We start from the raw sequence: 23,872 nt of genomic DNA, 5'->3' as shown, positions 1-23,872 counted from the left end.
GGAGATCCCGGGTTCGAGGCCCGGTCGGGGCACACATTTTCGGCTGTCCCCATCGAGGTATATCAACACCACCTGTCGGCAGCTGAGAGTTTCAATTAATTATTATTTATTCTACAGAAGCTCCATGGTTATGAATGGTATCTGTTCTTTCGAGAACAGTTACTATCTTCTTATACATTTTCAGTATTGGATAATACATGACTTTCGGAGGCATGATAAACGTCAAATAAATGTGCTACCCTTCCAAACCCGAATAGTGTCACATGAGAACAATAGTAATTCACCTAAACCTTCTTGATGGGGTGAATAATTTTCATCTTCTACACCAAATTAAGATCTTTGTAATATATATTTGATATATTAGAGATGAGTGAACGCCAACAAAGCTAATATAAAATCATTTTTACCCATTTTATGATGGAGAGCTAAGTCTTCCATGAGCTGCCAAAAGTTCGTTTACATCTTTCCTGATGAAACATGCCCCTTCCAAACAGAAATCTTTTCCCGCAGGGATTATTGAAAGATAAGACAACCTGATCCTTTGCTTCCGGTCCTCACATTATCCAAAGTAAATTACAACTTGTGCTTATACTTCAGAAGCGTTATGGACAAGTTTCGGATAGGATCTCGCTCTGGAGTAGCCAGAAAACTCGATTGGATTCGTACTAAATGCGGAGTTTGGGATGCTTTCTGGTATGCCAGAGGTGTGTCAGTATCACGCCGGCCGGGATGGCCGAGCGTTTCTAGGCGCTACAGTCTGGAACCGCGCGACCGCTACGGTCGCAGGTTCTAATCCTGTCTCGGGCATGGATGTGTGTGATGTCCTTAGGTTAATTACGTTTAAGTAGTTCTAAGTTCTAGGGGACTGATAACCTCAGAAGTTAAGTCCCATAGTGTTCAGAGCCATTTGAACGTTTCATTTTTTTTTGTCTGTATCACGCCGAATGTTCGTTCCTACTTCCATAAACATTACGTATACCAGAGAATGTCGCATAAAATAAGTGCATGTTTATGCTGGAGCCTTACCAAACACAGATTTTGTCACATTTCTATTTGCCGTAGAATAAATATTTTGTTTGTGTGTACATGTTTGACGAGAACTGTTGGTCTCTTTCGATGCTAATCCTACCAAAGTTCTCAATCTATACATGCATTTAACGGCAGTGTTGGGCGCATATCGCTGCCGTTAAACTAATCCCAATGTCTTTACCAACGCAGATGCAAGCCATGCCGCAACCACGCCCGCATCGACGCCCCCACGATCAGAGGGCAGCACTGTGTCCGGACTACCAGCAGCCCTCCGATCTCTACAACCCCGTCTACAACGAGATCTCCAACAGTGAGTACTACTGTTAACCTCCCTATCAGTAGTGTGCTGTGTACACCATCTGGTGAAAAGCATCCAGAATTGACCACCAGTATAAGGATATGACCACCAGACATCTCGAGAGCTGGCCTACGACAGTATAAAAGGTAGGGAAACACTCCGTTGTCAGTGGAGAAGTAGTAACAGCAGAGTGGGTATGTTGGGGTAGCTCAATGTCTTCGAATTTGGACTAGTTACTTGGTGCCAACTGATTAAAAAAAACCGTCAGGCACACTTCATCTGCTGAGAATTCTTCCTGGTTATATGGTCGTGGTCCATGGATCTCTTCAATGCCTGACGTTTCGTCCAAGGCTACGTTGGACATCTTCGGAGGTGCTCCTGGTTGTGCTGAGCCAGTCGGCAAGACTCAGCACAACCAGGAGCACCTCCGAAGGTGTCCGATGTAGCCTTGGTCGTCTGTCAGGGATTGAAGAGATCCATGGACCACGGCCATAGAACCTGTAAGAATTCTCAGCAGATGAAACATTCGCTCGTGAAAGCCTTCATTGTATTAGACACGCTTCAGCCCTGACCAAGTCAAAATGATTGTGAGCTGGATACTCGAAGGAACAGCCACAGCTATTTCAAGATCAAGCAGACTTCGTTTACTGACAGGCAGGGACCGATAAACATTGTGGAGGATGGTTGTAAGACTCGCATGAAATCAGTGAAAGAAATGACTCCTGAGGTCTGAAGTGCTACCCAGTTTGAACAGACTGCGTAATGAGACAAAAAGAATGTGGTGCAGTGTTCGACCAGTTCCTCATAAGCCACAGATTTCTTTAATCAATGCTAAGCGAAGCTTGAGTTGAGTTGGGGTAAAGAGCGACACCAATGCATATTCGATGACTGGGAACGAATGATTTGGTGTGATGAACCACGCTGTCCACTATTGCAATCCGATGGAAGGGTCTGGGTTTGGTGAATATCTGGAGAACATTAACTGCAAAGAGCTGTAGTGCAAACAGTAAACTACAGGGGACGTGGCGTTAAGGTATGTGGGTGTTTTGCGTAGTTGGGGTGTGGTCCCCTTTTTGTGCCTAGGAAAACGCGAGCTGTGGAATAATATGAAAAAAATGTTCGACATTATGTGTTGTACACAACGTACGAACTGTTCTGAGACGATGATTGTTGTCATAAATGAGAATCTCTGAGGGAATGGTTTGTGGACAGTAACACTTGAAGTGGACTCGTCTGCCTAGAGTGCCAAACTGAACCCAGTGGAACACCGTTGGGATGAGTTAGAACGAGTTCGCTCCAGATCCAACTTTACTGCCTCCTGTGGTTTCCGCTCCTGAGGAAGATTGGGCTGCCTTCCCCCACAGACGTTCAGACACTTGATAGAATGTCTCTCCTGCAAAGTTCAAGTCATCATAAGGTGAAGGATGGAATACACCCGATATTAACGCTCACCACAGTGTAGCGTCTCGAATCAATGGAACGAGCAAATGATACAATTTAAGTGAATGTCGACAAGAATTATATGGTGAGTGTTAGTGACACAACGAAGTTATATTAAGTACAAGGTCTACATAAGACAGTTTTGCTGACTGTTGTGATGTCAAATGCGATGTCTGTATGTTACCTTGCCATCTGGACTCCCTGGTTTTGAGTTAATAGAGGCAGGAAGACTTCGGGGACGTAGTGTTTTGGATCTGGTCTCTGCCAATCTCAAGTGTTGTGTGTGTGGTAGCATTGTAGAGGCCATTGTTGAATCCTGCATTTCATTTCACTGATACGTGAAGTTTAGTAATAAGTACCATTATCTAAAAACCATTGTAGGAGTATAATTATTGAATTTGTCACCAAATCTAACGATTTCAATTTCGATTATGCGAAATATTTGGTAGTTTTTTTATCTACATGCAGCGCTCCTGGTTTCTGAGTCACTGACTAAAAAGAACTAAGTACATCACGAGAGACAGGCTATTATGGAACTCCACATCTTTGTTCTTCAGGTGGTCGATGGTGTGTGAGATGGATTACATTTTGGACTGCCAACCGCATCCTACTAAAATCGATCTAATTAATGCATGAAAATAATCAGGAACCACATGAATTCCTACATAGAATGATACACATTACAAGTCATCAGAATTGAGACACACCTCAGACGTTCATTCAGTTGACATACTCATAGGAATGCTGGATGTGGCGAGTAGGAAAGACAAATAATTGGTTCACAGTAACGACAGTGACATTCTAGTTACCTAAACTAAAGTAATAACTTTGTATGACGTTACTACAGTTATGTGGAACCATTGTAAACCTTCACTAGAAAAAATTACATGATGTGGTGATTATTTCAACAGTGGATTCACTAACCCAGGTATACACTGATTTCTGCATCTTTTTATATATAAACACCATTGTTACTGCGACAATGTATTGTTTGTGAATTTCTTTGAAATACACTTTTTGAATAACAATTATTAAACATAGTTTTAAATGTTCATTTCAAATAGTAGGTAATGGATTGCCATCATCCAAGTAAATCAGGAATTAAACGCAGCTCTATGTGAGTATTTCAGTTAAAATATTTGGCAGGCTTGCTAGACTGCTTAAACAGCTGTGTGCACAAGTTGGCTTTCTGTTTGTCCAAGGATTTTAAAGAAACTATTTCGTAAACAAAACGTTACTTCTAACAGATTTGTCAGATTCATGACGAACTAGCATTTCGTCAATGGTCGTACGTACTCTTTCTTCATTGGGTGAGCAACTTCACGAACTTAAAATGATTTTCTGTTTGTTAGGTAATACACTCCTGGAAATTGAAATAAGAACACCGTGAATTCATTGTCCCAGGAAGGGGAAACTTTATTGACACATTCCTGGGGTCAGATACATCACATGATCACACTGACAGAACCACAGGCACATAGACACAGGCAACAGAGCATGCACAATGTCGGCACTAGTAAAGTGTATATCCACCTTTCGCAGCAATGCAGGCTGCTATTCTCCCATGGAGACGATCGTAGAGATGCTGGATGTAGTCCTGTGGAACGGCTTGCCATGCCATTTCCACCTGGCGCCTCAGTTGGACCAGCGTTCGTGCTGGACGTGCAGACCGCGTGAGACGACGCTTCATCCAGTCCCAAACATGCTCAATGGGGGACAGATCCGGAGATCTTGCTGGCCAGGGTAGTTGACTTACACCTTCTAGAGCACGTTGGGTGGCCCGGGATACATGCGGACGTGCATTGTCCTGTTGGAACAGCAAGTTCCCTTGCCGGTCTAGGAATGGTAGAACGATGGGTTCGATGACGGTTTGGATGTACCGTGCGCTATTCAGTGTCCCCTCGACGATCACCAAAGGTGTACGGCCAGTGTAGGAGATCGCTCCCCACACCATGATGCCGGGTGTTGGCCCTGTGTGCCTCGGTCGTATGCAGTCCTGATTGTGGCGCTCACCTGCACGGCGCCAAACACGCATACGACCATCATTGGCACCAAGGCAGAAGCGACTCTCATCGCTGAAGACGACACGTCTCCATTCGTCCCTCCATTCACGCCTGTCGCGACACCACTGGAGGCGGGCTGCACAATGTTGGGGCGTGAGCGGAAGACGGCGTAACGGTGTGCGGGACCGTAGCCCAGCTTCATGGAGACGGTTGCGAATGGTCGTCGCCGATACCCCAGGAGCAACAGTGTCCCTAATTTGCTGGGAAGTGGCGGTGCGGTCCCCTACGGTACTGCGTGGGATCCTACGGTTTTGGCGTGCAACCGTGCGCCGCTGCGGTCCGGTCCCAGGTCGACGGGCACGTGCACCTTTCGCCGACCACTGGCGACAACATCGATGTACTGTGGAGACCTCACGCCCCACGTGTTGAGCAATTCGGCGGTACGTCCACCCGGCCTCCCACATGCCCACTATACGCCCTCGCTCAAAGTCCGTCAACTGCACATAAGGTTCACGTCCACGCTGTCGCGGCATGCTGCCAGTGTTAAAGACTGCGATGGAGCTCCGTTTGCCACAGCAAACTGGCTGACACTGACGGCGGCGGTGCACAAATGCTGCGCAGCTAGCACCATTCGACGGCCAACACCGCGGTTCCTGGTGTGTCCGCTGTGCCGTGCGTGTGATCATTGCTTGTACAGCCCTCTCGCAGTGTCCGGAGCAAGTATGGTGGGTCTGACACACCGGTGTCAATGTGTTTTTTTTTTTCATTTCCCGGAGTGTACATTGGCGCATACTAAATGTAGACAGAATATTACTTTCCTTTTAAACCTTGACAGGAGATAGATATATACCTCCATTCTGGAGAAGATGGATTATATGTAGAATACTCAGTTCTGTCCACGCACGAAAATGATAAAGCCAGAATGAAAAATTAATATCATTGCTTGTATGTCATAAACGGTTTGGCATATTGAAACGAGACTTTGGCAAACGATAGCAAGCAAAGGAGACAGTATTATTCGATATGCTTAATATGTGAGTCTTCATTATCTACTATGAGGTGTTAGTAACCATAGAATTTTTCAATGGAATAATTTAATTTTTTAATGATGATAGAAAACTGGTGAAACTACAATTGATGTGGGTTTTACTGCAACATAAGTAAAGATTATCCTTTTATTTTCGTGTTGAGGATAGACTTTTTCATGAACTATTGAGCTTTCTTATCCTTAGTTACTAGTTTAATAATTTACTGCTTCAGGGTTCGATCACAATTTCAGCTTTGTTAGAATGTCACTGAGATGAGTCTTCGTAAACCATGCTGTTCTTAGGCAAAAAAGATAAATTATAACGTGGCCACAAAAAAAGTTAGTATTATTCAAAACTAGTCACTGATGACATTTCTTTGAAGACAAAGAAAAAGAGAAAGAAATCCCAGAAATACGATGGTATAACTAATGTGTGTTATTTATAATGACCATCTGGGCCTGAAAGTTGCCAAACAATTTTATTTTTATATGTCAGTTATGAGAGCTATGAAAACAATTCACAGAACACTGTGTGCCATCTTTTACTTCCTGTATGTATAGTGAGTGAAAGACTTACTTTTTACATGAAATACCTTTTAGTTCACCGAAGACATTGATAATCTCTTCTCAGTTCAACGGGTAGTTGATAGGCTTCCGGAAATTGCTTTGTTTTCGCATTTCACAGATCATTGAAATATATACTGATGAGCCAAGTAAACTGGTACAACTGCCTAATGTAGTGTAGGGCCCCCAAGAGTACATTGAAATGCCCCAAGTGGCATGGACTTCGAATAATGTATGAAGTAGTGCTGGAGGGAACTGACACTATGAAACCTTCAAGGCTGTCCTCAGATCTGTAAGAGTATGAGTGGGTGGAGATCTCTTATGAACAGCACGTTGCAAGGCATTCCAGATACGTTCAATACTGTTCATGACTGGGGAGTTCGGTGGCCATCGGAAGAGTTTAAACTCAGAAGAGTGTCTCTGGAGCCACTCTGTAGCAATTCTGGATGGGTAGGGTGTCGCGTTGCCCTGATGGAGTTGCCCAAGTCCGTCAGAAAGCACAATGGACATGAATGAATGCAGGTGATTAGACAGGATTCTTACGTACGTGTCACATGTCAGAGTCGTATCTAGACGTATCAGGGATCCCATATCACTCCAACTGCACACATCCCACACCATTACGGAGCCTCCACCGGCTTGAACAGTCACCTGCTGAGATGCATGGTCCATGGATTCATGATGCTGTATCCATCTCTATACACGTCTATCCGCTCGATAAAATTTGAAATGATACTCATCCGACCAGGCAACATGTTTCCAGTCATGAATAGTCCGATGTCGCTATTGTCAGGCCCAGAAGATGGGTGAAGCTTTGTGTCGTGCACTGATCAAGGGTACACGAGTTGGCCTTCAGCTCCGAAACCCCATATCGATGATGTTTTGTTGTATGGTTCGCACGCTGACATTTGTTGATGGTCCAGCACTGAAATCTGCAGAAATTTTTGGTAGGGTTGCACTTCTTTGACGTTGGACAATTTTCTTCTATCGTCGTTGATCCCTTCCTTGCAGGATCTTTTTTCGGCCGCAGCGATGTCGGAGATTTTATGTATGACCGGACTGCTGATATTGACGGTGCTCTCGTGAATGGTCGTACTGGAAAATCCCCTTGCCATCGCTACCTCGAACATACTGTGCCCATCGCTCGTGCTCCGACTATAACTTTCACTTAAATCTTGGTAATCTGCCATTCTAGCAGCAGGAACTGATCTAACGATGCGCCAGACACCAATTGTTTTCTGTAGGCGTCCCCGAAGGCAGCGCAGTATTCTGTCTGTTTACATATCTCTATATTTGAATGAGCATTCCTTCACCAATTTCTTTTTCACTTCAGTGTATAAATAACTTCGGCAATTTTCAGCCTCAGCCACTCGTTTTAAAAAATGCATTTTTAAAAATGCATTTGGATATAGACCTCTAAGCAGATTACCTCAGAAGTGGCTACTTACTTCTTTTATTCTTCATTTTTCCTTCTGAAAAGTGTCTTCAGAGACGAGTTTTTAATAATAATTAACTTTTCTTGTTGCTGAGTTCAAATTTACTTCTTTTGCCAAACCGTGCATACTTTACGTAGATTCGCCTCACAAATATTGTAATCGAGTTGAAATTATGATGAAAGCGTGAAGCAGTGAATTATGAAACTAACAACTGAGGATAGGACAAGTCAGTAGTTCAAAAAATCCCATTTCGCTAGAGAATAAAGAATGTAATTTCTTCGAGTACGTTACTGTAAAACGCACAGCAATTCTCGTTTCACAGACTTTTGATGCCTGTAAAAAATTATATTATTCCACTGGACAAATGTGCAGTTATTTGCATATTGCAGTAGTTCAGGATGTTTTGCGTGCTTGCTACGTGGCAAAATACTCTCCTGGTTGCATTCTCGCTAAAATCTTGTTTCAGCATCTCAACCTGTTTGCGATATGGGGAATGTAACATAAGTGCCTCATTGTAGATTCCTGTGCAATTGTACTAACATCTGAGTACACTGATATAATCAATACAAAAAGGGTGAAACAATATATTGCATGAATTTTTTATAGCGGAGAGTTACTTTTTGCTAGCGATCATATCTCCGTATGTGACCTTAGAGGATGCAGTGCATAGACCAGACTATCTGTACATGATTATATAATACTGAATTGACCGCTAGATATGGCGGACACAACAGTATCAAAGGCGAGGAGTATTGTGTTGCCGATAGTGAGGCAGCTCACGGAAACCCTTTGACTTCTTACTAAACATTGGATGCCATCTGAGTAAGAAGTCCACCAGAGGCATTTCAATCCTTTTAAAGCTTCCCAAACTGCTGTTGGTGATGTGATAGTCATTTGGAGACACGAAGACTTCTGATAGTGAATTACGCGTCTAAAAGTGTTTATATCTATCCGAAGATGCTACCAACACAACATTTGGGTCTAGATTGTTAATAAAGTTCTTCTTCTTCGTCCTCCCTTACAGTTATTATAATTTTGGGACCGTCCGATCACAACTGATTGCAACACAGTATTTGTACCATATGCATTTCGCCTTTATTCTTTGCAAGGTAACTTCAGTGGATTGCAATAAGTAAATATTTTTGTTTATACAATTCAATTTACGTTTAGGACACTGTATATGTTCAAGTGGTAGGCAAAATAATATGAACAGGTAGTAATTGGATGGTTGTGTTTGACTGTCAATAATGCAGGTAAGGAACGTGTCGCACTGGGTTGTGCGTGTTCAGTACGGATTAGGCATCAGTATAGGTTGTTGAAGAGCCTTTTCAGTAGTTGCAGGGGCAACAGTCTGGATGATTGACAGATCTGGCTTTGTAACACTAATCAAAACGGCCTTGCTCTGCTGGTACTGCGAACGGCTGAAAACAAGGGGAAACTACGGCCGTAATTTTTCCCGAGGGCCTGCAGCTTTACTGTATGATTAAATGATGGCGGCCTCTTGGGTAAAATATTCCGGAGGTAAAATAGTCCCCCATGCGGATCTCCGGGCGGGGACTACTTTTCAGCGGATCGGAGCGTGGAATGTCAGATCCCTTAATCGGGCAGGTTGGTTAGAAAATTTAAAAAGGGAAATGGATAGATTAAAGTTATAGTGGGAATTAGTAAAATTCGGTGGCAGGAGGAGCAAGACTTTTGGTCAGGTGAATACAGGGTTATAAATGGAAAATCAAATAGGGATAATGCAGGAGTAGGTTTAATAATGAATAGGAAAATAGAAGTGCGGGTAAGCTAGTACAAACAGCATAGTGAATGCATTGCTGTGGCCAAGATAGACACGAAGCCCACACCTACTACAGTAGTACATGTTTATATGCCAACTAGCTCTGGAGATGATGAAGAAATTGATGAAATGTATGATGAGATAAAAGAAATTATTTAGGTAGTGAAGGGAGATGAAAATTTAAGTCATGGGTGACTGAAATTCGACAGTAGGGAAAGGGAGAGAAGGAAACATTTAGGTGAATATGGATTAGGGTTAAGAAATGAGAGGGGAAGCCGTCTGGTAGAATTTTGCACAGAACATAACTTAATTATAGCTAACACTTGGTTCAAGAATCATGAAAGAAGGTTGTATGCATGGAAGAATCCTGGAGATACTAGTATTTATCAGATAGATTATATAATGGTAAGACAGATTTAGGAGCCTGGTTTTAAATTGTAAGACATTTCCAGGGGCAGATGTGGACTCTGACCACAATCTATTGGTTACGACCTGCAGATTAAAACTAAAGAAACTGCAAAAAGGTGGGAATTTAAGGAAATCGGACCTGGATAAACTAAAAGAACCAGAGGTTGTACAGAGTTTCAGGGAGAGCATAAGGGAGCAATTGACAGGAATGGGGGAAAGAAATACGGTAGAAGAAGAATGGGTAGCTTTGAGGGATGAAATAGTGAAGGCAGCAGAGGATCAAGTAGGTAAAAAGACGAGCGCTAGTAGAAATCCTTGGGTAACAGAAGAAATATTGAATTGGGCTCAAATGGCTCTGAGCATTATGGGACTTAACATCTGTGGTCATCAGTCCCCTAGAACTTACAACTACTTAAATCTAACTAACCTAAGGACATACACACATCCATGCCCGAGGCAGGATTCGAACCTGCGACCGTAGCAGTCCCGCGGTTCCGGACTGAGCGCCTAGAACCGCGAGACCACCGCGGCCGGCAAAATATTGAATTTAATTGATGAAAGGAGAAAATATAAAAATGCAGTAAATGAAGCAGGCAAAAAGGAATACAAAAGTCTCAAAAATGAGATCGACAGGAAATGCAAAATGGCTAAGCAAGGATGGCTAGAGGACAAATGTAAGGATGTAGAGGCTTATCTCTCTAGGGGTAAGATAGATACTGCCTACAGGAAAATTAAAGAGACCTTTGGAGATAAGAGAACCACTTGTATGAACATCAAGAGCTCAAATGGAAACCAAGTTCTAAGCAAAGAAGGGAAACCAGAAAGGTGGAAGGAGTATATAGAGGGTCTATACAAGGGCGATGTACTCGAGGACAATATTATGGAAAGGAAAGAGGATGTAGATGAAGATGAAATGGGAGATATGATACTGCGTGAAGAGTTTGACAGAGCACTAAAAGACCTAAGTCGAACCAAGGCCCTGGGAGTAGACATCACTCCATTAGAACTACTGACGGCCTTGGGAGAGCCATTCCTGACAAAACTCTGCTATCTGGTGAGCAAGATGTATGAGACAGGCGAAATACCCTCAGACTTCGAGACGACTACAATAATTCCAATCCCAAAGAAAGCAGGTGTTGACAGATGTGAAAACTGCCGAACAATCGGTTTAATAAGCCATTGTTGCAAAATACTAACGCGAATTCTTTACAGACGAATGGAAAAAGTGGTAGAAGCCGACCTCGGCATAGATCAGTTTGGATTCCGTAGAAATATTGTAACACGTGAGGCAATAATGACGCTACGACTTATCTTAGAAGAAATATTAAGTAAAGGCAAACCTACGTCTCTAGTATTTGTAGACCCGGAGAAAGCTTTTGACGATGTTGACTGGAATACTCTGTTTCAAATTATAAAGGTGGCAGGGGTAAAATACAGGGAGCGAAAGGCTATTTACAGTTCGTACAGAAACCAGATGGCAGTTATAAGAGTTGAGGGGCATGAAACGGAAACAGTGGTTGGGAATGGAGTGAGACAGGGTTGTAGCTTCTCCCCGATGTTATTCAATCTGCTTATTGAGTAAGCAGTGAAGGAAACAAAAGAAAAATTCGGAGTAGGTATTAAAATCCATGGAGAAGAAATAAAAAGCACATGACATTGTAATTCGGTCGGAGACAGCAAAGGTTTGGAAGAGCAGTGGAACGGAATGGACAGTGTCTTGAAAGGAGACTATAACATGAACATCAATCAAAAGAAAAACGAGGATAATGTAATGTAGTTGAATTAAGTTGGGTGATGCTGAGGGAATTAGATTAGGAAATGAGACACCTAATGTAGTAAAGGAGTTTTGCAGTTTGGGGAGCAAAATAACTGATGATTGTCGAAGTAGAGAGTTTATAAAATGTAGACTGGCAATGGCAAGGAAAGCGTTTCTGAAGAAGAGAAATTTGTTAACATAGAGTATAGATTTAAGTGTCAGGAAGTTGTTTCTGAAAGTATTTGTATGGAGTGTAGCCATGTATGGAAGTGAAACATGGACGATAAATAGTCTGGACAAAAAGAGAATAGAAGCTTTCCGAAATGTGGTGCTACAGAAGAATGCTGAATATTAGATAGTTAGATCACATAACTAATGAGGAGGTATTGAACAGAATTAGGGAGAAGAGGAATTTGTGGCACAACTTGACAAGAGGAGGAAGTCAGTTGGTAGGACATGTTTTGAGGCATCAGGGGATCATAAATTTAGCATCGGACGGCAGCGTGGAGGGTAAAAATCATAGAGGGAGACCAAGAGATGAATGTACTAAGCAGATGAATAAGGACGTAGGTTGCAGTAAGTACTGGGAGATGAAGAAGCTTGCCCAGGATAGGGTAGCATGGAGAGCTGCATCAAACCAGTCTCAGGACTGAAGACCACAACAACAACAATATAGGTTGTTTACGAGTAGTGCACACTTCGTATTTGCATTCAGAGGCAGAGGTCTACGAGCAATGAAAGACTTGGCTGAGACCCAAAGAGAAGGATTGAGAGGGCTTGATTAGCTGGAGGATCAGTAACCAAGACAGCCCACGTACTGAATGTTTCAAGGGCAACTGTTGTAACAGTCATGACAGCCTACTCAAAACATGGAAAAGCATCATCTTATAAACGTAATGGTGCGCGCCAATCAGAACTACATGACAGAGATTGTCATACGCTAATACGAATTGTGTCAAAACAACACATAACTACGGCGGATGAAGTGATTAAAGAGCTCAATACCCACCTTCGAGACCCCGTAGCTATCGACACTATCCGCCGAGTACTCCATTAGTGACGACAACCAAAGCAAAGAAGAGTAAAAACGGTGTCGGGAGCATAAATCCTGGACGGCTGATCAGTGGAAAATCTTGATATGGTCCGACAAGTCAACGTTTTCCTTATTTCCAACATCGTGCTGGTTTTATTTCTGGAGGACGCCAAAAGAAGCCTACAATCTTGATGTCTTGATTCCAACGATTAAGCTTGGAGGTGGAAGTGTTATGGTGTGGGCAGTACCATGGTATTCTGCTGCTCCCATCATTACTCTCAAAGGCCGTGTTACAGCCAGCGATTATGTGAACATTTTAGGTGATCTGGTGCCCCCTCATGATTCAAATGTTGTTCCTCAAAAATGATGTCATAGTTCAGGACGATAAAGCAACCATTCACGCAGCCAGGACAGTACCATCGTGGTATAAGGGGTATGCAACTGTTCAGCTCCTTCTCTGGTCAGCACAGTTCTCGGGGCTGAACATTATCGAACTCTTGTGGGCGATATTGGAGCGCAGACTCCGGATCAGATTTCCACCTCCCTCGTCACTACAGGAGTTAGAAGAGGTTCTGATCGAAGAGTGGCATAACATTCCACTGAATATACAATAATTATATGCCAGTATTCCAAGAAGAATCGCAGCTGTATTACGGGCAAATGGGGGGTCCAATCCGTTTTTAATAAACCATTCCCAAGTAAGTACAGCTGCTAACAATATTTTGCGTATTCCCTGTCGGCACTCCCTACTGTTATGTGATTAAATAATAATTAAAAGTACTACTTACAGATTTTGTGGCTGTTGATGTACATGTTCTATTGTTTTTCCTTTGTTACTGCTGTTCTTCTCATAACTGGCTTTTGAAATTTCGTTTTCACTCGTCATAGCAATAGGGACTGAACACATGGTTTGATATTACGTTTTGTATGCAGTCGTAGAATGTTATTTCTGACGAATGAGAGTTTGTGGTGTGTGTGTGTGTGTGTGTGTGTGTGTGTGTGTGTGTGTGTGTGTGTGTGTGTGAGAGAGAGAGAGAGAGAGAGAGAGAGAGAGAGAGAGAGAATTCCTAAGGGACCAAACTGATGAGGTCATCTGTCCCTACACTTAAATACTACTTAAACTAACTTACGCTAAGGACACAAACGCACACACCCATGCCCAAGGGAGGACTCTAACGTCGAGCGGGAGGGCCGCACAATCCGTAACTTGGCACCTCTAACCACGGGTTGTGGTGTTTTAAGTGCTTTGCTAATGTGGAATAGTTTGTTTCGTACTTCAAACACCTAGAGCGTTCTTGTACAATGTTTTAAAACTCTTGCATGTCATCCCTTTGTATAATGCATCACAGCTTTGACGTTCAAGTTTGTACATTCTTTATCCCTAGAACTTACCCCTTTGATTGTTGCTCTACTTCAGTTCGATCAGGGAGTTTCACAGGTTTTATATTCTCTTTGGAAGCCCTACCTTTCGGTACATTTACTACTCTGTGTGCTAATTTGTGTATGTAAGTCAAAGTGTACAATCAGCTTCTTTCCTGTTTGGTGCTGTCATTAAGTATGTGTGTTGCGTATATTTATGGGTTTGGGGCTTGAGTATCCCTGCATTATGTTTTATACATGGTGTTTGTTAGATATTTGTGTTCTAGTATTTTGACTGAATCTTTTACGTTTGTGTCATACCCATTGTTGCTAACTGTTCTTATTATTGTACCCATTTCTTTTTTATAGTTTCTGTTGCTGAACAAAATCGCGTTTCTTCCATATAACGTGGGTTGTAGTATTCTGCTTGTGGAGATGATATGATGCAGAATGTATTATTTTCTCTGTGGGCATTGGCTTTCTGAAAACATTACACGAACGTATGCCATTTTCTTTCATTTTTATGTGAAGATAATTTATTTATTCTTTTTTATTGTGAACTTTATGTTGTGATGTGGTTTATTGATTTTGGAGTGGATTCCGTCTATTTTTGTATATGTCTGTAAGTAGAACTTTAAATTATTACTACATCATAGAAAAGCAAAAGTGCCTGAACTGTCCTAAACGTAATCTAAGTAGTACAAACAAAACTATGTGCGTATTCTAGACCAATGAAGCTGCCATCCAAAGAATAAAGGTAAAATGTATATGCGAAAAAAATATTGTTTTGGTCAGTTATGGTTAGGCGGTTGCCAGGTAATTCTTCTTCTTCTTGTGCATTTCATTGTCTGTTCAATAACCCCGTCCATTTTTCTCTGTATGTGAAGTATACGAGTAAGGTGGATGTCCTCTCTGTAGATTACCAGCCTTTTACAGATTGTCATCTAATGGGGTTCCCACATTGAAGTCTCATGACTTGCCTGATTTTTATTCGAGGTTTACTTCTTCTGGATGACTTCCTTTCTCCACAGTTGGAGTCTCATCTACTGTGGATTCAACCGTGTTCCTGCAATATGCAAGGTTGCCTCTTCTGTCAGCTTCGCCACGTCAGAGTTCCTCTCTTCTGCCTATGCATCCGTTGAGGTGCTTCTCATAACCCTGACGAGGGGACTTCACGAAGTACTGTCACCTGGCGCCAGGTGAACCAACACCGAACGAGGTGGCGCAATGGGTAGACACAGGACTCGCATTCGGGAGGACGACGGTTCAATCCTGCATCCGGCCATCCTGATTTAGGTTATCCGTGATTTCCCTAAATCGCTCCAGGCAAATGCCGGGATGGTTCCTTTCAAAGGGCACGCCGATTTCCTTCCCTAATCCGATGAGACCGATGACCTCGCTGTCTGGTCTTCAGCCCCAAAAAACAACCCCAACCACCAGGTAAACCAACGTTGTAACTTGGTAAACTGTATGATGGACCCAGAGTCGACCACTGGACCTTTGCCTTTCGTGGGCAAATGCTTTCGCCAACAGTGCCGCAAGTTTGACAGCAGACCTTCTGTGAAGTCTGGAGTTGCGAGACGAGATACTGGTGGAAGTAAGGTGTGAGGACGGGTCGTGAATCATGTTTGGATAGGTCTGTCGGTAGAGCACTTACCCGCGAAAGCCAAAGGTCACGAGTTCGAATCTCGGCTCGGGACTCAGTTTAATCTTCCAGGAAGTTTCATATCAGTGTGCACTCCGCTGAAAAGTTAAAATTTCGTACTGAACCTAGATTTATTGACGAGGGTTTCCTACTCCCTCTCCTCCTTACTGTCCGCCCCGGTAGCTGATTGGTCAGCGTGACGGATTGCCGTCCTACGGGCCGCTCAGGGACTGGGTGTTGTCTTCATCCCCATCCGGCGCGCAGGTCGCCGAATGTGGTGTCGAATGTAATAAGACCTGCACCAAGGCGGCGGGACCTGTCCCACAAGGGGCCTCCCGGCCTATGATACCAAACGACCATTTCCATTTTTTTCCTCCTTACTCAGCTGTACTTGCGACAGGTATGGCGGGGATGCTAATAAAGTTACTGGAAAAATTCGTATGTTTTCGAAAGAAGGTGAGAATATTATAAAACCGACGTGGTTGTTTCAGGTTCGGACGAGTACCTGCCTTCCGACCGGGGAGACGACGACGAGCGCGACGGCGGTGACAGCGGCAGCGACAGCGGCAGCTCGGAGGGCGTGCGTACCTACTGCAGCGCCGAGCACCTCTCGCCGTCGCCGTCGCCCGCCGACGAGGCGAGCCCGCTGCGGCCGCCGCCCTCGGCGCCACCCCCGCCGCCCCCAGCAGGCGCGGCCGGCGCCTTCCAGCTGCGCTATCTGCCGTCCGCACCGCCCATCCACCAGATGAGCGACTCCCCGCCGGGCCACGAGTCAGACTCGGGCTACAGCCACCACTCGTCCAGCGGCCAGCGCCGCCCCAACCCGGCCGGCCTCTACTAGTCACTCTGGACGGCACTAGCCGACCAGCGTCCAGTGTCGTCCTCACTTCACACACGTGCAGACGGCCCCAAAAGCCTAATGAGACGTCCCTATGGTTCTGCAGTCTCTGCAGACACACTCAGTACGGGTGTCTTTTGAAACTAATCTAGTCAGATAACATACCCTGCTAAGAACGTACAGAATATATGTATGTAGGCTGCTGAGGCAAGTGTCAGTCTCATTAAAGTCCTCCTCTGTGTACTACCACGTTATCTCGTTGGATTCTAAAATATTCAGTATTAATACTTCCGATTGTACGTGGGACTGCAGGAAGTGCAGATATACGATTACTTATGAGTTTCAACTGATCCGTCACTACTGCTATCAACTAATTTAACTTTATTAGTATGCTTGCGTTCGAGTAACGTCAAATTAATTTTCTTCCTTAGGAAGAAAGGGAACGACATTTTGTTCCCAACATCGGTGAAAATATTCGCAATAAGTGTCGACAACATTCACCAGTTACAAAACGTTTTGATTTTTACATAACAGCATGTGCTTTTGAACGCATGATGAGAATGCATAACGATGAATTGTAAGTTCGACAGGATTAAGGTACCTGAAAAACTGATTGTGAAAAACAAATGTATGCTATACAGATCTAAAGTATCAGGAGTAATGGCTAAAAGAATATTAATCTTTTTTGGGCACCTCTACCGAATGAATGAGACTAGTCTCACGAAACAAAGTAATATTCCTGTATTTCTGCAAGAAGAAATCACAGTAGCATGAACTGCAGAGATAAGGAAAGAACTAGAAAGAAACATCATCAAAGAATCGGAATTAGCCAACGGAAACCTTTGTAAGAATAAAATATTAAATTTAGAAGGCTTTCAGTACAAAGGAAATCAGAGGTCGGGAACAACATGGAAAGAAGAAAGGGAAAGGCGACACAGGATGAAAACAAAGTACTGGAAAGCAACAAGGGAAAATGAGATATAGCAGCTGTTACATGATCCTTGTTGGTTAATGCAAAAATAAAATAATACACTAACTTTTTCATAATTTTAGTTGGAATGTATAGTTAGCTTACATGTAATATCTCGAGCGAACATTGCTGATTCAGAGTCTTCTTCATTATTGAATCATCTTTCACATGATGGAACAATGTGTTTTTAAGCAGAATTATTGGCTTTACATACGGCACATCTGTTTAACTTTTCTATCTTTGGATATAGGACATATAGGGCACGCGCTTTGTAATCATATCTCTTAGGGATCACTGTAAATCAAAAAATTAAAATATGAATTTGAAAAATAGGGGAAAAAATAAATTGATAATTCCTTAAAGAGGGAAATTTCATACGTCACAACTTTTCTAAGAATTAACAGTTCAAAACCACTTACTGAACAACTGAGTTACACATAATCAACTAATCGACTATGTGTTACACGATATATGTTACAATTTACAGTTACCTTGTTGCCATGTTTGTGAAAACTGGGAGACTCCACAACTGTGATGGAATTTGATAAATCCCAGCGACATAAAATGTGCCTTTCTTCGCAAACGAAGGTAAACAGACGTTAACCACAATAAAAAAATGCTACCAATGCAACAGGTACAAATATTTTGCTCCATATCGTGACAACACTGGAAAATACGTAGACTGCGGTGTGTGAAACTCCAGTGCAGTAATGAAGGATTAAATTGTCTCCATTTTACCGTGTTGTTCTCGATTTCGAGGAAATTAGGCAGCCTCAAGATCAGTTGTGTGTGACACACATGCATTATAGCGATGTGTGGTACATTCACATTAAGTCCGTGTCTCACTGACAGTGATTAACCTTTAGTGACGTGCACTGTCAAACTAAAGTCAGCACCACTCACGAAGTGAAAACCCCAGCTGCGTCTTGGAGAAGAAAAAAAAAAGTATATGGAAGCACTCACTCCTCGACTAAAGTATTCTTCGTCCAGAGGAAGGCCGTTCCAACACTACCAAAATATTGGATATATTAGGGTTTTATAAGATGACTTGGTAATATACACAGAAGGGTTTTAATGAGAAATTAAAGAATGCTCTGACTGTACAGCTAAATGAATTGGTGCAAATCCAAACACGTGAAAGTTTGGTGCAATCTTGGAACAAAATTGAACACTAAATTCTATCACAAGAAATAATAATAATAATAATAATAATAATAATAATAATAATAATAATAATAATAAAAATAATATACGTCATTGGAATCATAATAGGAGAAGCGTTTTTTCCATTTAAAACCTGCATATATTTGAGATTTCTTATTTAATAAATCACTTTACCACTAAAGAAAACTGTTCATAATTCTTGGCTGGAACTATGGGTTTGAACTGTTTGAATTCTTAGCTGGTGCAGTTTGAGTTCATACGAGGCAAATTAGTGTAGTCTACATCGTATCCCCCTCTTCATAGGAATTCTGTACATTCTAGGCAAGGAAGTCTGTAACGGCTTTGTCTGCAGTGGTACGTTAACTGCATTGGCTGTGTTATTTATGAAGTTACTTGAAGTGTAATTTTTCGTGCCAGACTTTACATCCAAAAGTGTGATAGGCAGTATACCAATTATGGAATGGATGTGTCAATCCAGTTGTTCCTCACCCCTTAATGGTCAGTGACGAATTAAGACGATTGTGGTTCTCAAAATGTTTTCTTGTGTACGCTATTATGACATATACCTCTGTGGCATTTTCCTTTCCAAATACTGAATGCTTTTTGAGTCAGAACTAAATTAAATAGTTTTTTGTTTCTTTTTCTATATTTTTCTCACTTTAAAATGCTATTTATTTAGTTGTTTATTTCATGATGTTTAGTATTCCTTGTTTATTGTTCTACACACTTAGTTTTAGTGACCAATACTGTTACTTAATTGTGCATCTACATATTACAGTAAGACATCCAAAACAGACGATTTTGTTGCATCCAGATTAGTTTTAGCTTTCTGAATGTTAATGACATAAGTTTGCACTCTATTGAGGCCACTCTTTTAATGATATTTCATAAACCTCTATACATCAACATGTTGAAGTGTGACACACATTATGTAAAGGAAATCCATTCTTCATTACAAGGCTCAAATGAAGTTGATAAATATTTGTTAGCTTTCAGTTGTAACAAGCAGGTATCTGGTTGCTTATAAAAGTTTGCGAAACGACGAAAATATGTAACTCCTTGCTATTTTACAACCACCATTGAATACGCCAGAGCATCCATAACTCTCCTCAAAAAGCAGTGCAAAGTTTTTGAAATTATTCTGTATTTTATGTTGAGACTAGTCCAAGGCTTTCGACGTACTATAAGTATAATAAAAACAATTACAACCAAAAAATGTGTTAACAGGAATGGCAAGGTGCTGGTTAGATGAACTTCCTGAGATCTCACCTCTGTGTTACTTAAAAAAGAGTCTCGATAAAAGGAAATTGTTGAAGTTATTAGCATCGAAGGTGATACCTTTCATTAGTTTGGTGGGACTGTTCTTGAGATTCTTAAAGATCTTGAGAAATTGTAGAGCTGCCACACCCTTATTTTATTGTTGAATTAGAAGAAATTATGTTCAGGAAGACTCCAGTTGATTCTTGGTAGGTTCAGGTCGGTCATGTAGTAGAATGTCTTGTCTCACTTTTCAGCTCAGTGAAGACTGAAATAGTGTGGGATTCTTGATTCTCAAATAAAAAAAACACTGAATAGGACTGACTGCCATATTTTACAGCAACATAGAAACTAAATGTATATTTCTTTTCAATACATCCATGCACTATCAGAACAGAATAGCTTAACCACCTAATGAATGAATAGAACCATGTGACTTTTTTATTCTTTAGGTTGTAGAAAGCGTGTGTGTTTATCAAGACAGTATCTAAGTTGAAGTGAGCTGTAAGATCCGTTCAGATGCCTAGTCTTTCTGTTTTAAGTATGCTTGACTTTGCAATTGTTAATAGCTCAATAAATGCACATGAAACAGATTCACCTCCCACCTTGTCATAGCACCAGTACACAAACCTGAACCAAATATATCGGATCTCTGTATGATTATCACAGGATTAAGGAAGTGTGCAGATCCGAATATAGAAGCCAAAGTTTATACTCGTCTCTATTTGAAATGTAAAAGTATTTTATTTATTTACTTTGTATCCACAAATTTAAATAATAAAAATCCTTTATAATTCTTATGTCCATCAGTAAAATTCATTTCATATCATCCTGATCATCCCTGATCTCTTTATTTTATATATTTTATATATTTTATATATTTTATATATATATATATATATATATATATATATATATATATATATATATATATATATATATATATAAATTTTACAAGACGGTCATTGCAAAAGTTATGGCAATTATTTTGGCTCTAAAATGGTAACGAATTAAGAAAACCTGAAATACTCAAATGAAAGGTTAGTTAATGTGTAATTATTACATGTAGTGAGATGGATGAATACCATAAAGGTATAGCATGGGAAAGAGACAGAAAAACATTTGTCGTTGCGAACGAGTTTTACTGCCAGTTGCAAGAGTACACAACAGTACAGGCCGGCCGGAGTGGCCGTGCGGTTCTATAGCCTGGAGCCGAGTGACCGCTCCGGTCGCGGGTTTGATTCCAGCCCCGGGCATGGATGTGTGTGATGTCCTTAGGCTAGTTAGGTTTAATTAGTTCTAAGTTCTAGGCGACTGACGACCTCAGAAGTGAAGTCGCATAGTGCTCAGAGCCATTTGAACAACAGTACACTACAAACAACGTGCATTCCGTGGCACCAGAAGTCTCCCCAAGAATCCACAGTAACTCTCTGATTTTACATTCGTGATCTCCTCTGGAGGTATAAGTAGGGGGAAGCAATATATTCGACACCTCATCCAGAAACACACCCTCTCGAAACCTGGACAGCAAGCTACACCGCGATGCAGAATGCCTCTCTTGCAGAGTCTGCCACTTGAGTTTGCTAAACATTCCGGAGCGCTATCACACTTACCAAATAACGCTGTGACGAAACGCACCGCACTTCTTTGGATCTCCTTTATCTCCTCTGTCAACCCGACCTTGTATGGATCCCACACTGATGAACAATACTAAAATATAGGTCGAACGAGTGTTTTTTAAGCCACCTACATGTTCTAAGGACTCTCGCAATGAATCTCAACCTGGTACCCGCCTCACCAACAATTAATTTTATAAGGTCATTCCACTTTTCAGGAGAACAAAGCGTGATGAGAGACCATAGGGTAGGTTGAGCAGTCTTTCAGGATGGATATTATGCGACTTGAACAGCGCTCCTACGTAATGATTGCAATTAACCTGGGAAGTAATGCGCGACGGTGCCACGATGAGCTTGTGGAAGCGGTAGGAAATGTTGCTGTACCATGCTTGGGGGGTAGGAGCATTCAGGTGTAGCAGAGCTGCGAAGTCCGACAAGCGCCGACCCGGGGGCCTGTCAGTGTGCACACACACTACGCTCACACCCAAGTCGCCCATTTCACGGCGAACGACTAAAGGTTGACCGTGCGGGAATTGCAGCGCCATAATGGTACTGAGAAGACAGTAATCTACAGAATTTTAAGTGTCGAGTTACATATGCGTGAAGTTGCTGAAAAGCGGATGCCGCATGCAATAAGTTAAGTGGAAAAGTGGACATGTTACGAAACTTAACGTGCATCAAGCGCGTTATGAGGAGGAGGGAGATGACATACTTGACTGAATCGTCGCCATAGATGAATTTTGGGCCACAGTCTATGAGCCTGAACTGAAACGCCCATTTGCGGAATGGCGTTATCCAGGCAGAAATATCGTTGCAATCGGTCTCCTGTCAAGCAAATGGTCACTATAGCCTTTCACATTAGAGGATTTTGTGCCATTTCATCAACACAAACAAAATGTTAATGCACTGTACAAATGTCAGACTTTCTTATAACGACATCCATGATGGCCTATGTGGGAGAAACGTTTTGAACGTCTACACGATGCATTTATTCTTCAGGACAACGCTGCAGGCCATACGACAGCGTGTGTGTAGAATCTGCTTACGTGAAGGAGATGAGAAGTACGGGAGCATCCACCATATTCACCAGACTTACCACATTGCGATTATGACCAAAACTGAAAGAGTAACTGCTTCGAACATGTTTTCGAACGGGTGAAGACGTTGCTACAGTAGTGATGTGTGAGATCCAACGATTCGTTCATGGTGAGGCCATGAGTATTCGGCTTCTTCCAGTGTTGGCAGCGTGTGATGGATTCGTTGAAAGACTATTTCCAGGGGCTGTAAGATGTCACAGGTCCGTGTTCAAGTCTTGTACTGTACTGTGTACTGTAGCAAGTGACAGTAAAACACTTTTGAAGTGACAAAATTTGTTTCGTCTTTTCTCTCGTGCTATTTCTTTATAGCGGTGTGTGTGTGTGTGTGTGTGTGTGTGTGTGTGTGTGTGTGTGTGTGTGTGTTATATAAACTAGCGTACCATTTACATATTTCAGAATTTTTTAATTCGATACTATTTTCGAGGTAAAATGTAGTGGCCATAACTTTTGCAATGACCCTCGTATATACCCCCAGTAAGGAATAAGCCAGATGACTGTGTGGCGTATTACCTACAACTTCCACAATCCTTATCAATCAAAATTTGTGCAGACCTTATTACCTACAGATTTGCTGGTTTGTTGCACAGGCCACCATGACACTGGGATTTACTTGTATGTCATCCATCCTATTCACAGCAGAGGCTACCTCTACATGGGGTGGTACAAACCTCCACAACGTCCACCTGTGCGCTACAGAGAAGCCGCATGGTGTGGTGGCAGCAAACCATCGGCACCACCTCAGCCTTAGTGTGTGGTTGGTAGTTATAGGCGACCTTCTCTTGGGACCAGTTATCCTTCCACGCCACTTCACGGGCGAGGCACATCTGCCTTTCCTATGGTTGACAATGTTTCCCGTGCTGAAGACATGCTGTTGATGGTATGAAGGATAATGTTGTACTACAAGATGATACTCCACCTCACTGCCATCATGCCTATAGAGCTGAAACACTAGTACAGGAAGCACAACATTCCGACTTTCCTGGTGTATCTGTGGGGCCTCTGGATCACAGTGTACGTATTCATCACATGTCATATTTGTCTACATGTAGGGGCAGGAGAATGGCGACATGATGATTTTGCAGCATTCACAATTCACAGAACCCATATAGATACATCAGTACACTGGTTTCCCAACACAGCTTAGTATTT

The 23,872-nt window shown here is 42.2% G+C and overlaps 1 protein-coding gene across 2 annotated transcripts in view; it reads left to right on the top strand.

The window, feature by feature from the left end:
* LOC126267144 (uncharacterized) overlaps positions 1-20,810 on the top strand; it is a 296,096-nt gene extending 275,286 nt beyond the window's left edge. For both annotated transcript variants that reach the window (XM_049972072.1, XM_049972073.1), the window contains exons 5-6: positions 1,219-1,339; positions 16,273-20,810. In XM_049972072.1, coding sequence (XP_049828029.1) covers positions 1,219-1,339; positions 16,273-16,622 — 471 coding nt within the window. In that variant the 3' untranslated portion in view covers positions 16,623-20,810. The remainder of the gene's footprint in view (positions 1-1,218; positions 1,340-16,272) is intronic.
* Positions 20,811-23,872: the final 3,062 nt, after the last annotated feature.

Source organism: Schistocerca gregaria, chromosome 4, assembly GCF_023897955.1.
Source record: "Schistocerca gregaria isolate iqSchGreg1 chromosome 4, iqSchGreg1.2, whole genome shotgun sequence".
Classification (NCBI taxonomy): Eukaryota; Metazoa; Arthropoda; class Insecta; order Orthoptera; family Acrididae; genus Schistocerca; species Schistocerca gregaria.
Note: the sequence above shows the minus strand (reverse complement) of the source record. Positions and strands in the feature narration are given on the sequence as shown.